This window comes from Cyclopterus lumpus, chromosome 8 (genome assembly GCF_009769545.1).
Source record: "Cyclopterus lumpus isolate fCycLum1 chromosome 8, fCycLum1.pri, whole genome shotgun sequence".
Classification (NCBI taxonomy): domain Eukaryota; kingdom Metazoa; phylum Chordata; class Actinopteri; order Perciformes; family Cyclopteridae; genus Cyclopterus; species Cyclopterus lumpus.
The window spans coordinates 15,866,648-15,883,860 of record NC_046973.1 but is presented as its reverse complement, the minus strand read 5'-3'; the positions used below and the strand labels follow the sequence as shown (position 1 = coordinate 15,883,860).

Here is a 17,213-nt window from a genome sequence, read left to right as displayed (position 1 = left end):
GGTTTAGTTCACAATAATGACCGGCCCGCTGTGCATTATCTCTTATCATTTCACAACAAGATACTGAAGTCTTCAGTGTGGGCTTTGCATTCCCTCCACATCCAAGCGAGGTGATTGAACTTCGACAGTTGGAGTACTGCTGCTCGTATCCTCAGATTCGAGACTGTCTGTCGTCTCTCGATACAGTGAAGCTCTACAGTCTCTATCTGTCACCTGGCTCAGTAGTGAACATGCAAGGTCCTGTGTGTGGATAGGGCTGGATCCTACAGGGTCATTTTGCCTGGAGGCATTGCTAGAGCCCTGTTGGCTCTGGTTGTGTCCCATGCATGTTGAAGTGTGGACTGCTGAAGGAGTGATGGGGCTGAAGGTAGTGTGATACTGCGGCTGGCCAGAGTATGTGATGGAGGAATGGATGGGTGTCTGGGAGGTAGTCTGATTATGTGTGGGATCAGAGTTGGTTTGACCACTCAGAGACTGATGAGAGCAGCCAGAATTTACTGGGGAACATTCAGGGTGAGGGTCGCTCATTATGGGAATAGAGGCGTTGTACGGCACATGTGGGGCTTGACAAATCCCTGGGAAGCTGCTGAAGGCAGAACTGAGGCCCAGGAGGGATGCACCTCCCTGGACATGGGGATGGGTCATGTAGGGAGAGTTTGGAGTTGTTCTCGAGGTTTGAAGGGGGCCACACTGGCTCTGTAACCTATGGGTTGCGGCCCCTTCTCGCTCAGAGCAGTACAGGTGTAAACAGGACGACGCAGGGCTTGAAGAGTGCAGCAAAGTGGGACTTATGCCCTGGGTGGGCATCCCACTGCAGCCCCACACATTTCTGGCAGGATGGCTAATTGCTTCATGATGGAGGTGCATCCCCGTGGCAATATTGGAAGGGACATGGGACTGCCAGTTGCTGGAAGTAGTCACACTAGGACTGGGAACCATCTTTATGCCATATGAGTATGAGGGGACAGGAGGGGTATGGAGCATGGTCATATGAGATTGTAGGAAATGCATTATGTCGTGGAGCTCCTTGGCCAGGTTGGAAAGTTCTTGGTTCAAGTTGCTCACCTGAGACAGAAAAAAATCAAAGTTGTCTGTCGGGCATATCTATCAATTAAGCATTTGATGTAACTCCTAAATGATCAAAAAACAGTGAGTAAATTGGTTTATAGCAGTTAAAACATCGTACAGTATATCTAACACTGTTTTATAAACCAAAAATGAATAGATTGTTATAATTTGCATTTCCCTTTTTCATATTATTACGTTGGGTCTAATATTGTAACATACCTCTTGGTTCAGTTTGCTGATGTTCTGTCTCACTTCCTCCGTCTCCAGAAGCAGGGTCGCACTCACCTGGAACCGGTCTGAAAAGGGAGGAAAAAAAGAGCTGTACAATACAGCTTATCTGAGATAACCCTCTGTACACACCATATAATACATGTCATTATATAACCCCAAATGAGTAGTTGACCAATAAAATGAGCCACAAAGTGTTACAATCTGATTGTTCTTGATATGTATTCGATCGTAGAAAATGTAATGTTAAGAATTGGTTTGTGAAGTTTTTTATTTATATTTTTGCTGTCCCAATCCCATATATGTAATGTTTCATCCACTGTGCAGCCCGAGAGTCTTTACCTGTTAGATTAGACTTTGTCTCGCTGTGCTCTACATTAAATTGAAATGTGTGACAATTGTCCTCAATTCCATCCACGACCCTAGCAGAGACACAAATCAGTGTTACGTCATTATACACAGATGCAAACGGATTACTGAGTCATGTTTGGGTGAAGCAGGATGAACTGGATTACCTGGGGCTAAGGTCCAATGGACTAACACAAGACAAGGATGGCATGAGTAGATTGGCAGGCCGATGGGTGAAGTCCAGGTCACTGGTAAGACTGGGCAAAGGAGAAGGTGAGAGCTCCTGATTGGCTAATGGCTGAGCAGGGTGGCTGTGGCCTCGACCGCCCTGAACAGGTGACCGACAGATGTGGAGCGCGTTGATGTGGCGGAGCTCCTCTCCTAACAGGGTGCTGAGGCAGGGCTGAGGAAGAGGGTTTCCTATTCCTTGTAACAGAGGCACTCTCCTCTGCTGAGAGGGTCTCATGTCTTCTCCATGTTCGGCCTCTTCATCTGCCTCAACTATATAAGGTAGTTTATGGCCCGTAGAAGCACGGCCCTGAGGAGACGACGGATGGAAAATTAGATGTGTTCTCTGATTTTTAGTAAAAAAGCTGGTTAAGCTGCAAGCTTAAATATGGTTTGCTTTAACAATATACCCATCATGTCAGTGTACATGTAGGGATTAAACATGCACTAGGGTAGCATCCCATGTGATGAAATGCCACAAATATAGCAAAGCCTTCTTTGCCTCTTGTTAATTTAAAAGGGTTCTCTTATTTATTCTTACAGTGTCATAAAGGCTTATTTTAGGCTCCTCTTAGCATCCTTAACTTGTACACTTAATTTGAGCTTAAAGTTGACCTTGATTACCTAATTGGTCTGATCCATGTAGTCGATATATAAGCTGTTTCCATCAGTATGCTGAACAGCATCCATCTTTATCTCAGCTATGGATATACATCCAGGCAGTTAGTGTGCCATTTTTTTTTCAACGTTTTCAGTAAAGCCCATTAATGCCATATGATGTAAACACAGATTGTGCGTATGTATATGTAACTGATTGCCAGATGTATCAAGCAGATGAAGGCTGAAGTAATTACCTCAGTGAGGCACACATACCTGAGGCAGCCTGGAAGACCATGGAAACCTTGTTACTCCCTGGAGATATTCAAGTCAAAATTAACAAGCTATTACACACACACATCCTATATTTGGTGGCAAAGTATACATGCTGTTGTTAATGAGCAGAAGCAGAGAAATGAAACACTAGTACACTGGAGTTTCTCTCTGTCTCTGCCGTGTTTTCTACTCTTTAAATGTGATAGCAAATGCCTTACGTCAGATTCACTGCCCTCTCTCAGGTTGTAGGTGAGGTTGTGATGGATGTCAGAGCTGAACTGGCTGCCGTACTCCGGGTACAGCCCAAGGACCTCCCTCAAAGCCCGAACACTGATGTACTGCAAGTCGCAGTAGGTCAGCGCCTTCACATCCGCATTGGTCTTGATCACCCGGTCATGCTCCGGGAGATCAGCCCCAATAAGGTCACCTTTGCCTGTAGGGATTGTCAATTGAAACAATCTGAAAGGTGCAGAAGGAGTAAGAGAGGACATGTTTGACACTTGGTGCACACTGACCCAGGATGGCCAGGACCACGCTGTCTTTCAGAACCTCCAGGGAGCCAGAGCAGACAAAGTAGTTGGCTTGTAGTGCATCTCCGTGGCGTATGAGGTATTCCCCGGGTGCACAGAAAGAGGTCTTGATGTGCAGGGAGAGGGAGCGCAGACAGCCTCTGCTGGCTTGCTCGAACACAGGCAGCTGCAGGATGTCTTTGTTCAGGTGCATGGCGATGTCAGCTCGCAGTTCATCTGGGAAGTCATGCAGCAGCTAAGAAAGAGGACAGGAAAGTTCTGGAATGCATCTACCTCATTTCTTCAGGACTTACAAAATGCCGTCACCTCTTCTCTTTTTATTGATGTGCTCCCCATACAATGCAGGCTTTTAGGCTTTTAGACAAAACTATCAACAAAAATTAATGAAAAGAATGAAAATCAGCACTTCAGAAACTCGTAAAAGCAACAAACTGTGTAGTATTTATTATAATTTTTCTTAAATTGTTTGTGTTTTTAAACAATGCAAGGCTCTGTAGTATGTAGCTCTATTGGGGTAAACCTTTATTTTAACACTGAATCAAATGACTTCATTAAATGTGTCACTAGCTGACTCAAACACTAACTTCTTGTCTATGCTGGCCGCTATAGCGAAAGCAGCACGTCAGCAAGATAACAGCTACCGCCGGGGCTCGGCGATGGTACAGGGCCCACGAGGGGTGAGGGAATTACATTCATAGGGAGAAAAACATGTTTGACTTTTTTGTGTTGGTTAGATGTGGCAATAGCTGAGTTGTGATAGTGGGGAGTGGGGGAGGGCCCTGAACAAGTACCTCTGGGGCCCATGGAACTTTAACGACAGCAGCAGCTAGGGTTCTCAATATCACTGGATCTGTTCAAGTATTCTGCGAGACGCGCTTAGACAGCACTTATAGCCTAGTACACTATCTTTGTAGTTGCCTGTAAATTCTGAAAATATATAGTTTAAGCCGGAAACAACGGAAAACATGAAAAAAGCTGTAAAAAGCATGTGACTACAGTGGGATACTCATGTTGCTCTATTTCAGGAGTCTCTCATGGCCCTGTGGTCAAAAATCTCTCCAAAGGGGACTTTCCGAAAAGACTTCTATTTTGAATTACACATTTTCACCTTGAGGTACCAATGAAGATTGAAATACTTCTGATAAATGACTGGGCAAAAAAAAAAAGGCACAGATTGTGGTCTTAAAGGTTGATGCGCTCACCTGACGTGCCAAGCTGCTCAATAAAAACAGACACGCGGTGTTAAAGTCAACATGTTCTCGGGAAATCAGTGGCTCTGTCTGTTACCTTCAACAGTGAATTAATTACATACAGATGGTGGCTGTGAGGGTGTTAATGAGGTATTCTCTCTATTCCAACCCTGACTCCTATGATTACAGGGAGCTTCTCCTTGATCGGTTCTGGCATCGTTACTGAAGTTCTATTTGCAACAAAGTGTCGTCTACTTAAGGAAATGGAATGAGACACCAGACAATTTAAGGATGACGTTTCTGAATCTAGAATCGAGCACCCAAACACAATGTCATTTGAATGAAAAAGACATTTCTGCAGCCCACACATTCAACAACTCACATAATGTTCAGTTTACGGCCTTTAAAGCTACTACAAGGAATCCTTGCTTTGTGTTGATTTTGGCGGTCCCATGTGGACTAAAGCAGTAGTGGAGGTAGCGACAAGGAAGTCTGCGCTGAGGGAATATCTGTTGAAGTTGCATGATTTCGACTGCTTTCACCCGAATGCAACCCGGTGGCACCGTTGACAAGCATTAAGAATGACTTTATAGAAAAAGCCGATCCTCTCGCTGATGGTCTTACTTATGTAGATCATATAGATGCACCAGCATTACTAGTACGAGACAGTATCATAACAATATCTCACAGTAACTTTAACAGAAACAAATCTTATTAGGGGCTAAAATGTTTGAAGATATCACAGGCAAATGGTTGCTTACTTGTGATTCTTCACCCACCTCATTGGCGTTGATGCCATTGTTAACAGACCAGGTGGCTTGAAAGTACTCCAGCATCCTCTGCTTCAGCAGATGAGGCAGCCGATGCACACGGATGAAGTCCTTGAGATCCTTCATTCGGGTGTGGTAGAGAGAGCGCCGCGAGTACATGCGCTGGATGATGGCTGTCACGTTGCCGAAGACCACTGCGTGCATCAGGGCTGGAGGCGGGAGAGGTATGCAATATTGTGATATTCTCACTGCATGTATTCATAATTCCAGGGGATTTTCTGTGATCACAAGAAAACTCACCGCCCATGAGCATAATGCAGATGGAGAAGATTTTCTCGGCATCTGTATTGGCACACACGTTGCCAAAACCGACGCTGGTGAGGCTACTGAGGGTGAAGTAGAGAGAGGCGATGTAGGCGCTAGGGATGGAGGGGCCACCCATGGTGTGGTTGATGTATGGGGTCTCCAGACGCTTTCCCAACTCCTGAAGCCAGCCTGGTGGAAGAGCGCAAATGATGGTTGTGTAAGATTAATGTGGTCTGCTTCAGTGGAGGGCTTTCTTCTTTGGTAGGTGGTGCAATGGGTGATATAATACAATGATATAACGTATTACTGGTGATATAATGGAATTAGTCTGTGACCTAAACTTCCTCCGTGCTGAGAGGAGACAAGCTAGAAGTTGAAATGATGCTGAGGCGTTCGGGCATTCAAGCATGACTAGAGATGTGCAGTCCTGGCCTTTTGTTCTCTGCAACGCTTAATGAGCAAGGAAGAACATGATACTCTTGATTTAGTGGGGTTGGAGCTGTCAAACACCCACAATGTGCTCACCTATGTCCCAGGTAACGGGGTCACTGCTTTCTATCTCCTTGCGTCCGATGACGTACCAGACACAAGCCATCCAGTGAGCCAGGAGAGCAAACACAGACATGAGCAGGGTCAGGACCACAGCGCTGTACTGGGAGTAGCGATCCAGTTTCTGTAACAGGCGCAGCAGACGCAGCAGACGAACGGTCTTCAACAAGTGCACCAGCGAGGTCTGAGGGAAGACAAGCAAAAAATACAAGCTGGATCATTTTGTATCACTTTCCTTTGTTGTATCACTTTTTTAAAATCATAGTTTGGGTTAAAATTGGAAAAATGCCTGCAGCTTTTGCCTCTGGGGGCGTAGTTGCAAAATCTGTTGTTCTTTCTGCATTCAGAAAGACGACAGTGACGTCGTTGGATGCAATGAAGAACTACACAGTTCTACGTCAGCGTTGGAAGCATAGACTGTATACTCAAAGTGTACAAAGTCACCATGGCATCATCTTTTTGGTTTGTGCACTACAATTTTAAAGCCACACATTTTTGGCATTTTGGCCTTCCACATCTTGGATTTTTGCAACCAGAAGTCCCACGAGAGAAAACGTCCTTGTTCTTTAAGCTTGAATTGAGAACTATGTTACGTTTCCAACAGCAAAAAATGGCATCCTTAAATATATGTGTGCAGAGGACAGGGAGGCTGCTCGAGGCTGCAGCTGCAATGTCAGCGCGGGCAGATTCGTCACTGACAAAAAACAAGCAATGTGTTTTTCACTATGAAAGAACACACGCGCACAATGCTTCCTGGTCCAGCAGGTCAATATAGCACACAAGGGATTATTTATTTCTTAAGTGGACTACATTTACCATCAGCACTGATAGGACATCTACTTAAAAGGTGGCAAATTTCTACACGTCGCTTTTGTCCTCCCTTGTTCCATTAGATATATTTGCAAGTATAACCTTTGACCCATCCTCTATTCACTTCTGACCTTTATTCAGTAGTCCCTTTTGTCAAGCACTTGCTCTGAATTTAATGTTACAATGAGCAGGAAATTTCCACAAAACCCAGGTTGTAGTTAAAGGCAAGGCAAGTTACATAAGACAGAAAGGCATGAAGAAAATATATGAAAGAAACAAAAGGACAACATAAAAAGACACACGTAAATAGGATTTTGAAAAGGATCTAAACCAAATCAAATAGAAGATAAAAATACAATAAGAAGATAAAAAGTTAAACTTGATCAAATTCAGTGTCAAAACGAAAAGTTGAAAGTCTGATAGAGAGATGTCTTTGTGAGTCAGCTGAGGCCTGCAGCAAAGTAAGACTAATGCATGAGAAGCACTAGTGTTTATCCGCCGGATGAAACGGAGGCGAGCAGACAAACGACAACTCAGTGAAGTGGTTGAATGTTGAGGGATAATCATCTCCAGTCCAGTGCTCTGAGGGAACAACACTATTAAAACATTGGTGCCTATTGTCCTGAAGTTAGTGCACTTAAAGACACAGGAAAGTATCAAACCTTGGGCCATACTGTACTTCGAGCTGTGTAAAGCGATCTTACCACTGTGATGTTGAAAGCATAGAGAAGATCAAACGGCAGCGCTGCGATCAGATCCACAAAGAACCAAGTGGTGCAGTAATGGAGGTAGATGGAGCGGGCGTCGTACACCACCTGACCTGACTGACTCACGTATGTGGTACGGAAATTCAAGATGATATCTGGCAAGGAGAGAAGCAAAGGAAATGCTTAAAAAACCAGAAATAAAACATTAATTCATGATTGCATTTTACATTTAGGTTGGCGGTTTGGGAGTGCACTTGGACTATAGCTAAGGTACATACAAAATAAGTTGATTCATTAATAATAAATACTTCAGAATGATATATACATGATGAAATCATGCAGTGGCGACTGTGGGTCAGTGGTTAGCAGCTCTGTCTTTCAATCAGGGGGTTGGTGGTTCAATCCCCGCCCTAGTCGGTGTGTCCTTGAGCAAGACACTTAACCCTGAGTTGTTCCCTGTAGCTGTGTCTACAGTGTATGAATGTAACATGATTGTAAGTCGCTTTTGATAAAAGCGTCAGCTAAATGACATGTAATGTAATGTAATGAAATGATTTACTTTCACCAAAAGTAAAGACAGAACAATGACATGTGATACCAGGTGAGCTAATGTTGTCCCCATACAAACTTGTTGAGAGATTGGAAGTCAGAGAGTCTTGTGGCAGATGTGTTATCACACTTCGTTTGGAGGAAAAGTGTAACGAAGTGAGAGAAATCTAATTATGATTCGTAACCTGGGGCAACAGAGACACCGTGAGTGGGCGACGAAAGGAGGGCGCTGGAGTCGTACGTGTTCGCCATCGCCAGGGAAACCACTGTAGCTGCACTGAGAAATATATATTTTTCTTAATTCAAACTGAACATTGTTGTCTCTTCAGGATTCTGCTCAGGACGCCTCAACAGAAAGGTCAGCTGGCGTGCAGCATTAAAATAGTCTGGTACAAGCTGCTAGTCGAAGACTAAATATAGACTTCGCCTCCTATCTGGAGAAAGAGTTGAACAACATGACTGCAACAATACGAGAACAATACGAGTTTTAATGAAATAAATACATCATACCAAGTATGAAGAGCATCTCCACCACGATGTCACTGCCTACGGTGCTGCGACTGGCAAGTGAGGGATAGTCGTCGCCCTGGTCGTGGCTGACGAAGCAGATGTCGTAAGGCACAGCGACCGCAACGTAGAAGGTCGCCAGGAGAATCAACCAGTCCCACACGGCCTTGGAGATGCTGTAGTGGAGCAGGATGAAACGGGACTTCTTCACAGCTGCCACCTTGTACTCGGGCAGAGACGGCTTCTGAAACACACTCTGAAAGACAGGTGGCATATAAACAACAACAATCCTCACAGGAAACTGAACTCTGTAAAAAATGCAAGGTGTGAGATTTGTCTTGCCTTATATTTGCATCCACCTTCAACCCTGATGTGCAATGAAATCTTTGGATCAGGTAGCGCTGGCATTAATTAGCTCAGCATCATCATCCATCTCCTTCATCATCTCCATAACATTTTGAATAAATTTTGAATAGACTTTAGTAAACTACTTATTTTCATAGGCTTGCTGATCGGACGGCAGTGCACATGCTTGTATTCTAAGAAAAATAGCCACTCATAATGAATGATTAAATATTGAGACTCATAATGCATGTATATAGTGTGTGTTATGATCTTTATGATCCAGGGGTTTGCACTCACATCGGTCAGTTTTCTCTTGCCCCTCTTGGTGAACACGTTGGTCAGGTGGTGCAGAATAGTCCTCCCCCTCTCTCGAGCTCGGGAAAAGTGCGAACGATTGGTTTTCCTGCTTTGGTGAGCGGCCTCTGACATACAAAATCCAGACACTCACAGAATGAATGCCAATGCCATATCCCATTTCGCTTTTAAATTGAATAAATGAAGGTGACGGCATGACATTTTGAAGATGAAATCCAAAATTGGACAGTTAAAAGAACCGAGCCTCACCATCTGCTTGGCTGACGAGAGGGCTTTTCCCGTATGATTCGCTCACGTCTTTGAAGGACAAGAGGAACAGCACCACCTCACCTTTCTCATTTTTAATTGGCACGATATTGAGGAGGCACCAAAATGGATTTCCTGAGGATATTAAAAAAGGTTATCACACTGAGATTACCCAACCATAATGCGAGACCGCTCTAAAATAATTGATTTACCTTAACAATGGAATAACGAAGTTTTTTTACTTGTAGTAAACCTCACCTCACCTTTCTTTAAAAAAAAAAAAAAAATCTCACAAGAAAGGCCACAATGTACAAATACGCTTTAGTTCAGGTGTAAAAACAATATTAAAACCACTCGACTTCTGCATGAACACGTGTATAATGATCCTCACCATTTTTCCGATAGAAGCAGACTTCTCCCTGGTACTCCTGCTGGCCCTCCAGAGCTTTGTCTAGCTGCTGGATAACACTCTCATTGGTCTCGGCTCCATGGAGGAAGCTGCATGTACAAGTTTTCTGCATCACTTCAGTCCGTGCGAAGCCGGTCAGCTCACAAAACCCATCAGAGCAGTACACAATGGGGTAGCCGTGGCGACCCTGAGCATTTCCCAGTAGGAAGTTACTATCTGCAAAGGGAGATAAAGGTTGGAGGTACAGCTACTGCAGGAGTAAATAACATTCAGACATGGCGACCAGGTTCTCCTTTCGTTCATAACTTCCTCTCCATACTGCTCTCCAGATTTGTGTTGTTTGTTATTCGTCATTGTAAGTCATCCTGTCTGCCTTCAGCTGAGAGCCCTTATATAGTCTAGTGTATATCAGAGAGGGCTTTGAAGTAAGCTAGTGGTGTGTATTCAGTCTATATATGCAGGGCTCCAGCTGGATCCATGGGGGACGAGTGCCTCAGTGAGACTTTGGCCCCTTAATTAGCATGCGGAGCATGTTTTCATCCAGCCACTGGTGGTGCAATGTATTTTTTACGTAAACACACACAGACACGCACACACACTACCTTTTAAAAGATCCATCCATCCATTGTCTGACGCTTATCTGGGGCCTTGTCGCCAGATAGTAGGCTACAGATGTCCCTCAACCTTTTCAAGCTCCTGAAAGCCGGACGAGGTATATTAGCTCAATTCTGCAGCTCCATCTGGGGATACTCCGCGGTCTCTGACCTGTTGGACGCGACCCGAAAAAACTCCAAATGAAGGCGCCGATGGCAGCATCCCGATGAGATCAACGCGAGAACACGGTCTTGTTCATTCAGGGGAAGGGGATTCACTCCCACACTGTTTTAGTGAGTTTGTGGTGCTGTTGATTTGTATTGGTGGTTTTAATCATTTTGTCCATTTACATCGATGAGTGTGGGCTAAATAAGAAGTAATAATGCAGCACAAATGACATTCTCCAAAATGGCCATAAAGTTGAATCAACACCTCTCTAAAACCGTTGAAACAGAAATTGAACATGAGAAACATTTTTCTTTCTAACTCTACTGAGAAGCATATTTCAACTAACATTTAAATCCAGTTATTACATAACAGTACATCACAAGAGAGAGAATACTTCTGTGTCCAAGAGATACTGTTATGCCTAGGAAATAATGGTTGAGAAGACAAGGTTAGTCAATTCAGACTATGCAGTCTATGGTTCAGAGAGATACTTGAAAATGAAAGCCTTATTTTTGCTAACTGCTGGAACATTGAAGGGTCATCTTAGGGCAGGGGGGTAGGTGGTGAAGCTGAAGAAAATGATAATGAAGCTGCTACTCAACAAATCCCTGAATTTAGTCTGCAAGATGCTGTATGTCTAATAAAACATGAAATTGTTCCATACCAAAGAGTTTCTTCACATTAATCTATTAGGAGGGTTGTGAGGGGTGTTTAGAAATAATTCAACTCAGAATTCAGTATTCATTGTTAATGTACTATAAGAACCTTGAATGTACACAAACACAAAAGATAGCTTTTTGGGGAATGTTGTATGAATAATCTCCTACTTGAGAAGCTATCATCTGCACAAAAAAAAGAATAGAGTTTGGGAATAAAGAAACCTACTTAATTGAATCCACTCTTTATAAACTATATGATTGGTAGGAAAACATTATATGTGGTTATGCACTGCAGGGTTTATTGTAGGAGGGGGAAAAAAGCAAAATCTCACCACCATTCATTGATTAATGTATTTCTGCTTCCACTCGTCTGCATATAACCCTGCATATCCCTTCGGTATTTAGACAGATGGAGTCCACTGAATTGTGTCTTCTTTCATTTATTTGTTCAGTTGCTCTCTGAATGCAAGCTGATTCAAATTCAAACATCTTTGTTGGACTATGCTGCAAAACACTAGAATGATGATATAGCTGCAAAGACAACACTGAACACCTCTAGGCCACCACAGCCACTTTTAAAGAGAATACTGTTTTCAGTGCTCCCTAAAGTTAGGAGACTAGACAAACACCGATAACGCCACGTGCAGCTGGAGATTTACACCGTCCATTTCTTTATTATTATTTTTAAAACCAAAAAGATGAGGAGGTGTTAAATATTAGTTCCAGGAAAAGACATGCATTTAGTGGTGCGTGCATATTCTGATAAGCAGTTTATCTCACAAGAAATAAAGAAATAAATTAGGATCTTTCCACGCTCATGTTGCCATAGCAACCTGTATCGAGAAAAATAAAACATATGGCATTGCTGCAATTTGCATCGACGGGGTCACCAAGACATGCCCTCCGAAACACAGATGGAGCCAATAAAGGATCCGAAACATTCGTTCTGATTCATACTCAACATATTTAATAGATAATTGCTGAAGTGCTTATACAACAAGAACAAGTAAGTGAGGATTTACCAAGATATAAAACTAATATAAAATGAAAGCCCTTTGAGCAGATTTCTTTCAATTACCTTATCATTAATAGATTGCTGTCTCAACTGTAATCTTCCCGAGCAAAGCTATGTCTTGGTCGGACCCCTCCTCGCCAGTTGTCAGGTCCTGTCTCTCCACTTTCCCCTCACCCCTCCCTTCTCTGGCTTCACGTTATTCAAGAGGACAGTATGGCTCACACTGACAGCCATCAACGCCTGACTGGAAACATAATAGTTCATCTGTGAAACTCACTCACACATTTTTCTCTGGTTTAGCAAATCAGTGCATGTTGTGAACCCTTGTAATACAAAAACTAATTGTATTTCGTTGCTACATCTTCAATTCCACTTGGCATTCATCTTTTTTTTCTTCTTTTTTTAATTTGTTTATTTAATAAGGGACAGTGCCCATTAATATAAACACATCTAATACATTCACTTATTTACAGTTGAAGTGCAGTCACACAAGGATTCTTACTGCTAATTATCCAGGATGGCACTTATAGGGAGGAGAAGGATGTCATTTCAACACCTACTGCAGGCGATTAGCTAAAGAGTGTCTGTCGACACGGAGGGAGGAAAAAGGGAGGAAAAAAGAAAAGCTATACGACTTTCTATGGCTGGTATTGTACTATTATATCACTGAAACGATTTAGCATCCAGATGTATGATACTCTTAAGATACATGAATACAAGTGCCCATTTAAATGGCTAAGTATTAAGTATTTTCTTCTGCTTTCAAAGAGGTTGACTGAGCAAGGCCGATGGTATTCAATTGGCTCTCGGCGGCGGCATAAAAATTAATTTCCCTGCAAATATCAAGGTCACGTGACTCCATTCCCCTGAACCCAGCCTCAATTCACATTCACACTGCGAGTATTTGTAATATTTCTTCAGCATTGAGATGTACTGTACGAGTTGAAATAGCTGGCCCATTGTTTCCAAAGCGATATCATCATAAAGAAAGACTTTAATTTAAACAGAGACAAATTCAAGGCACTTCTCTGGATTTAATTGTGCTCTGCTCTGAAGCCATGTTTTGTCAGTTGGCCCTTTCACAGCGACTTGGTCAATCCGCCCCCTTTGCATATCTGATACAGAGGTATTATCTGAGAAAATCTGTGTGTGTGTGTGTGTGTGCGTGTTTGTGTGTGTGCGAGCAAGGGCGAGACGACGTGAAGAAGGGATGGAAGATTATTTAGTGTGTGACGGAGATAGTGTCATCACACTGAATTTGTGATGTTGTAGAGGACATGAACAGTCTGACCCGTGCACGCTCTGTCACACCTTTCATTGAGCTGAGAAGTGCCTGCTGATGACTGAGCAGACTTGAACTGGGAGGGCAGGACAGGAACACACATAAAACTACAAAACGAGGGTCGAAATGAATGAACGGTGGGTGAGCATCATTGCTGTCGAAGCAGGAAAATAAACAACCGTTGTCTAAAACACTGTGTAAAACAAATAGGGATCTAAGATCAAGACAAGAGCAGAAACGATTCGCAGGTGTGTTAGTTGATTTTTAGATTTGTGGAGGTATTACAACTCCCGTCATGTAAATTTCTTGATGCGTAATCTTGAATATATTTTTTTATAAATAAATAAAACAATGTTAAAAATAAAATAAGAAAAGCAAGTAAAACATGTTTAAACATGTTTTACTTGCTTTTCTTATTTTATTTTTCTGAAATGTATTGTGGTAGAGTTAAATGTTTTAGTTTTCAGTTATAGCATTTGGTGTAATTTTGTAATAATTTCTGTACAATTCCTTTTAAGTATATTTAATGTGCTTGAAGGCAGAATCCCATAGCCTGATTACCTTGCATTTCGTGCAAAGCAAAATATACCGTTGTATCTTGCCTCGACAATAAAGCCTTACATGTTTTTAAAGTTTAATGTGGAAGAATAACGGGATAAACAGGTTCAACCGTCTGAGAACTTTGTTTGGTATAGTTTCACATGATGAGCAAACGCTCTACAGCCTTTAATAATGCTGTTGAAGGATTAGTTAACACTTCTTTGGGGTTTTTTCAAGAAAAGTGAATTAAGAAACATCCTAATAAGCAGCTCTGCTGCTCAACAAGTGGGTCTTCAGCTCCAATCCATCATTCTAGACGGCTCTGTCCTTCTCCATTTCCAACCCTCACTTACAGTCTCATAATTGGATCTCACTATCGTTGGACACATTTGTCGACGGCAGCGTTTTTCAGTGCCAGTCCCAAACCTAAACTAGGTTACAAAAATGCCGAAGGCTAAACTCCTAAAAGCCCAGCTGGTAGAGTTGGGAAATAGTGGTGATACAGTACGCCCAAACAACCGGCACGACTTGTCCAAAGATGCACACAACAGATTCACTGAATGTCTTGTTTGTCCCACAAATTACATTTAAACTGCAGGCTTAAAAAATTAAAAAAATAAGTCGTAATTAGTTACCTCGACAAGTCATAAAGTAACTCATATTGACGTAAGGTTTTTGCAGGGACAACTGTAGAGTATTAGTGAGATCTCTTCTACAAAATATACTTACGAGTGCCATCAAAGTGTTTTGCAATGGTGTCCAAGAAGGTGTTTTGTGGAGCCAGGAGGCCCTTCATCACAGGCATCTTGTACTTGATCAGGAGAAGGCTGCAGACTCTCAGACAGCGGTTTCCAGTAGCTCGTCAACATTCCCTCAAGGAGGACCTGAAGGAAAACCCCGGCGCCTCTCCTCGGGCTCGCTTCTGACTCTTCCCCAATGTTCTGATGGAGTGCAAGATGTTTCGATTCTATATGCCGTCACGGAGAAACTACTGACTTCTGCGGAAAAAAGAGCTTGGAAGTGTCTCTCAGTCTTGAGTCAGGAGCGTTCAGGTTTCAGTCGTGCATCCCTCAGCTCTCAGCACCACTCAGCGAAGCCTGAGCTTCTCTTTAGTCAGTCTAACTCCACTCACCATGTTCCTGACATCTCCAAGTCCCCTGCCTCTCTCTCTCTCTCTCTCTCCCCCGCCCTCTGTTCTCATACAAAAGCCTGAACCACCCCCTTTTACACAGAGTGAATTTATTAGTTATCTCTCTTGTCTTCTCTCCCGTTCCCATGCAAAACGCATGTCCACCTACATGTACTTATCACTCCCCAGAGAAGTTATTATCACTCACAAGATACACACAAGGAGTGTGTATATATATATATATATATATATATATATATATATATATATATATATATATATATATATATATTCTATGGACATGTGGTGATCAGAGGTCAGGTTGACCAAAGAGCGGCACTCGATGATGATTCACTGTCTCGCTCAATTACACAACAATCCATCTGCTGCCAAGCAGGATGTCTGTCAGCAGCATGCTGCTAGTATCACCATATCTACATCACATTTTCTTCACTACCTATACCGTACACAAACAAACACCCCCACGCACACACAGGCGCTGTAACACACAGAGTATAAACCCACAAGTACACACACACACACATACACACACACACACACACACACACACTCCCATTGATTGCATTTCTAAATAACAACACGCACCGGTTCTTTGTCTTGCATCCGTGCCAATTACCGTTGTCCTAGCTTTCAAGTGGAGTGTAACGCTGTCGTGCCCAATCACACACCCACTAAGACCTGACATTTCAGTAACGCATAGGTTATTAAAATCTCTACACTTAGCCATGAAATGTTATTCTGATCCACGCAAGAGTCGTTTATGTGAGACCGTTTCAAACCAACATCAGCAGATTCAGCTTGAGGGAACATGAAGTGACATGTTGCTGATCAGCAGTCCTCTTGTTATGTATCCCTAATGTAGCCGAAAAGCGTTCGATAGCTGAGCCAGAGAGTCACAATGAAGTAATTGGGAAAAGCAATAGCATCATCTCAGTCTGCACAGCACAATTTCCTCATTTTCTCAATCATTTTCTACAACGCTCCTACGTCAAAAAGGTGGAGTAGAAATGGTCTTTCGGCACCATAAAGCCCCTTCGTAAGAAAGACCCACTGAGCCTAAGCAGAGGCTAGGGGTATCGAGGCAGCATCCACCAGGGGCAGAACTTTGGATCTCAGTGAAGAAGCAAAAGGTAGAAGGAGATCTGACTTCATCCAATATTTTCAAATCGAAAGGCCGATTTCAGAACAATAGTAGTTCAGACTTTGGTTTTATAGATTGGATTAAAACTAAATATATGAATAGTTTCACGTGTGGTCAACTAGCTTTTTTTGAGGAATACCTACAGTATGAATGATGATATTCATATCGCTGCGTTCTTACATTAAAAAGAGCAACATGTTGAACCCCTCCGGGCTCATCATGCATGTAAGACTTGAACAAAAAGAAATCATTCAGCGAGTGTAAATGAGTACACAACTGTGCTGATAGCTTTGTGCCACAGATCAGGGCAAACAGAAGTGATGGTAAAACAATTTCACTTTTAAGGCATCCTTTTGGAGAGTCTGTCATCTGTATCTGTACCCCTCCCACGTTGTTATCATATCAGCACCCTCTTGTGTTCCCTTTTATTCCCACACTGTACTGGGCTCCTATGTACAAGCCGTACAAACCAAAAGAGAAGTCTAGATTTAAGCCGAGATGCTGGTCTTTGCTGTGATGTAACACTTCATCCTTTGTTTTCAGTAAATCTTACAATAATGAAATACAATATAAATATGTGACAAGAATAAACACTCCCCTGGTCTCCAAAAACAATCAGACACTTTTGCCTTTAACCAAAATAATACATTCTTTGCACACCCTCTAATGTTGTTTGAATAATTAAA

General features: G+C 42.7%; 1 protein-coding gene across 1 annotated transcript; it reads right to left on the bottom strand.

Moving 5' to 3' along the window:
* Positions 1 to 72: 72 nt before the first annotated feature.
* Positions 73 to 15,041, bottom strand: kcnh4a (potassium voltage-gated channel, subfamily H (eag-related), member 4a). The gene is made up of 16 exons (XM_034539462.1): positions 14,966 to 15,041; positions 9,961 to 10,194; positions 9,573 to 9,704; positions 9,306 to 9,439; positions 8,667 to 8,919; positions 7,605 to 7,762; positions 6,067 to 6,274; positions 5,536 to 5,730; positions 5,245 to 5,444; positions 3,261 to 3,510; positions 2,964 to 3,178; positions 2,746 to 2,784; positions 1,812 to 2,182; positions 1,639 to 1,718; positions 1,288 to 1,364; positions 73 to 1,065 (listed from the first exon to the last, which is right to left on the bottom strand). The coding sequence occupies exons 1-16, from the start codon at positions 15,039 to 15,041 to the stop codon at positions 73 to 75; spliced, it is 3,615 nt and encodes a 1,204-aa protein (XP_034395353.1).
* Positions 15,042 to 17,213: the final 2,172 nt, after the last annotated feature.

What these genes read in the sequence shown, in the direction of transcription:
- kcnh4a (XM_034539462.1), bottom strand. Translation starts at nt 15,041, where the DNA reads ATGCCTGTGATGAAGGGCCTCCTGGCTCCACAAAACACCTTCTTGGAC. An exon ending in GAGAGGGCAGTGAATCTGAC is followed by an intron (nt 2,785 to 2,963) that starts GTAAGGCATTTG and finishes GAATATCTCCAG; the next exon opens with GGAGTAACAAGGTTTCCATG. An exon ending in TCAGCAAACTGAACCAAGAG is followed by an intron (nt 1,066 to 1,287) that starts GTATGTTACAAT and finishes TTTCTGTCTCAG; the next exon opens with GTGAGCAACTTGAACCAAGA.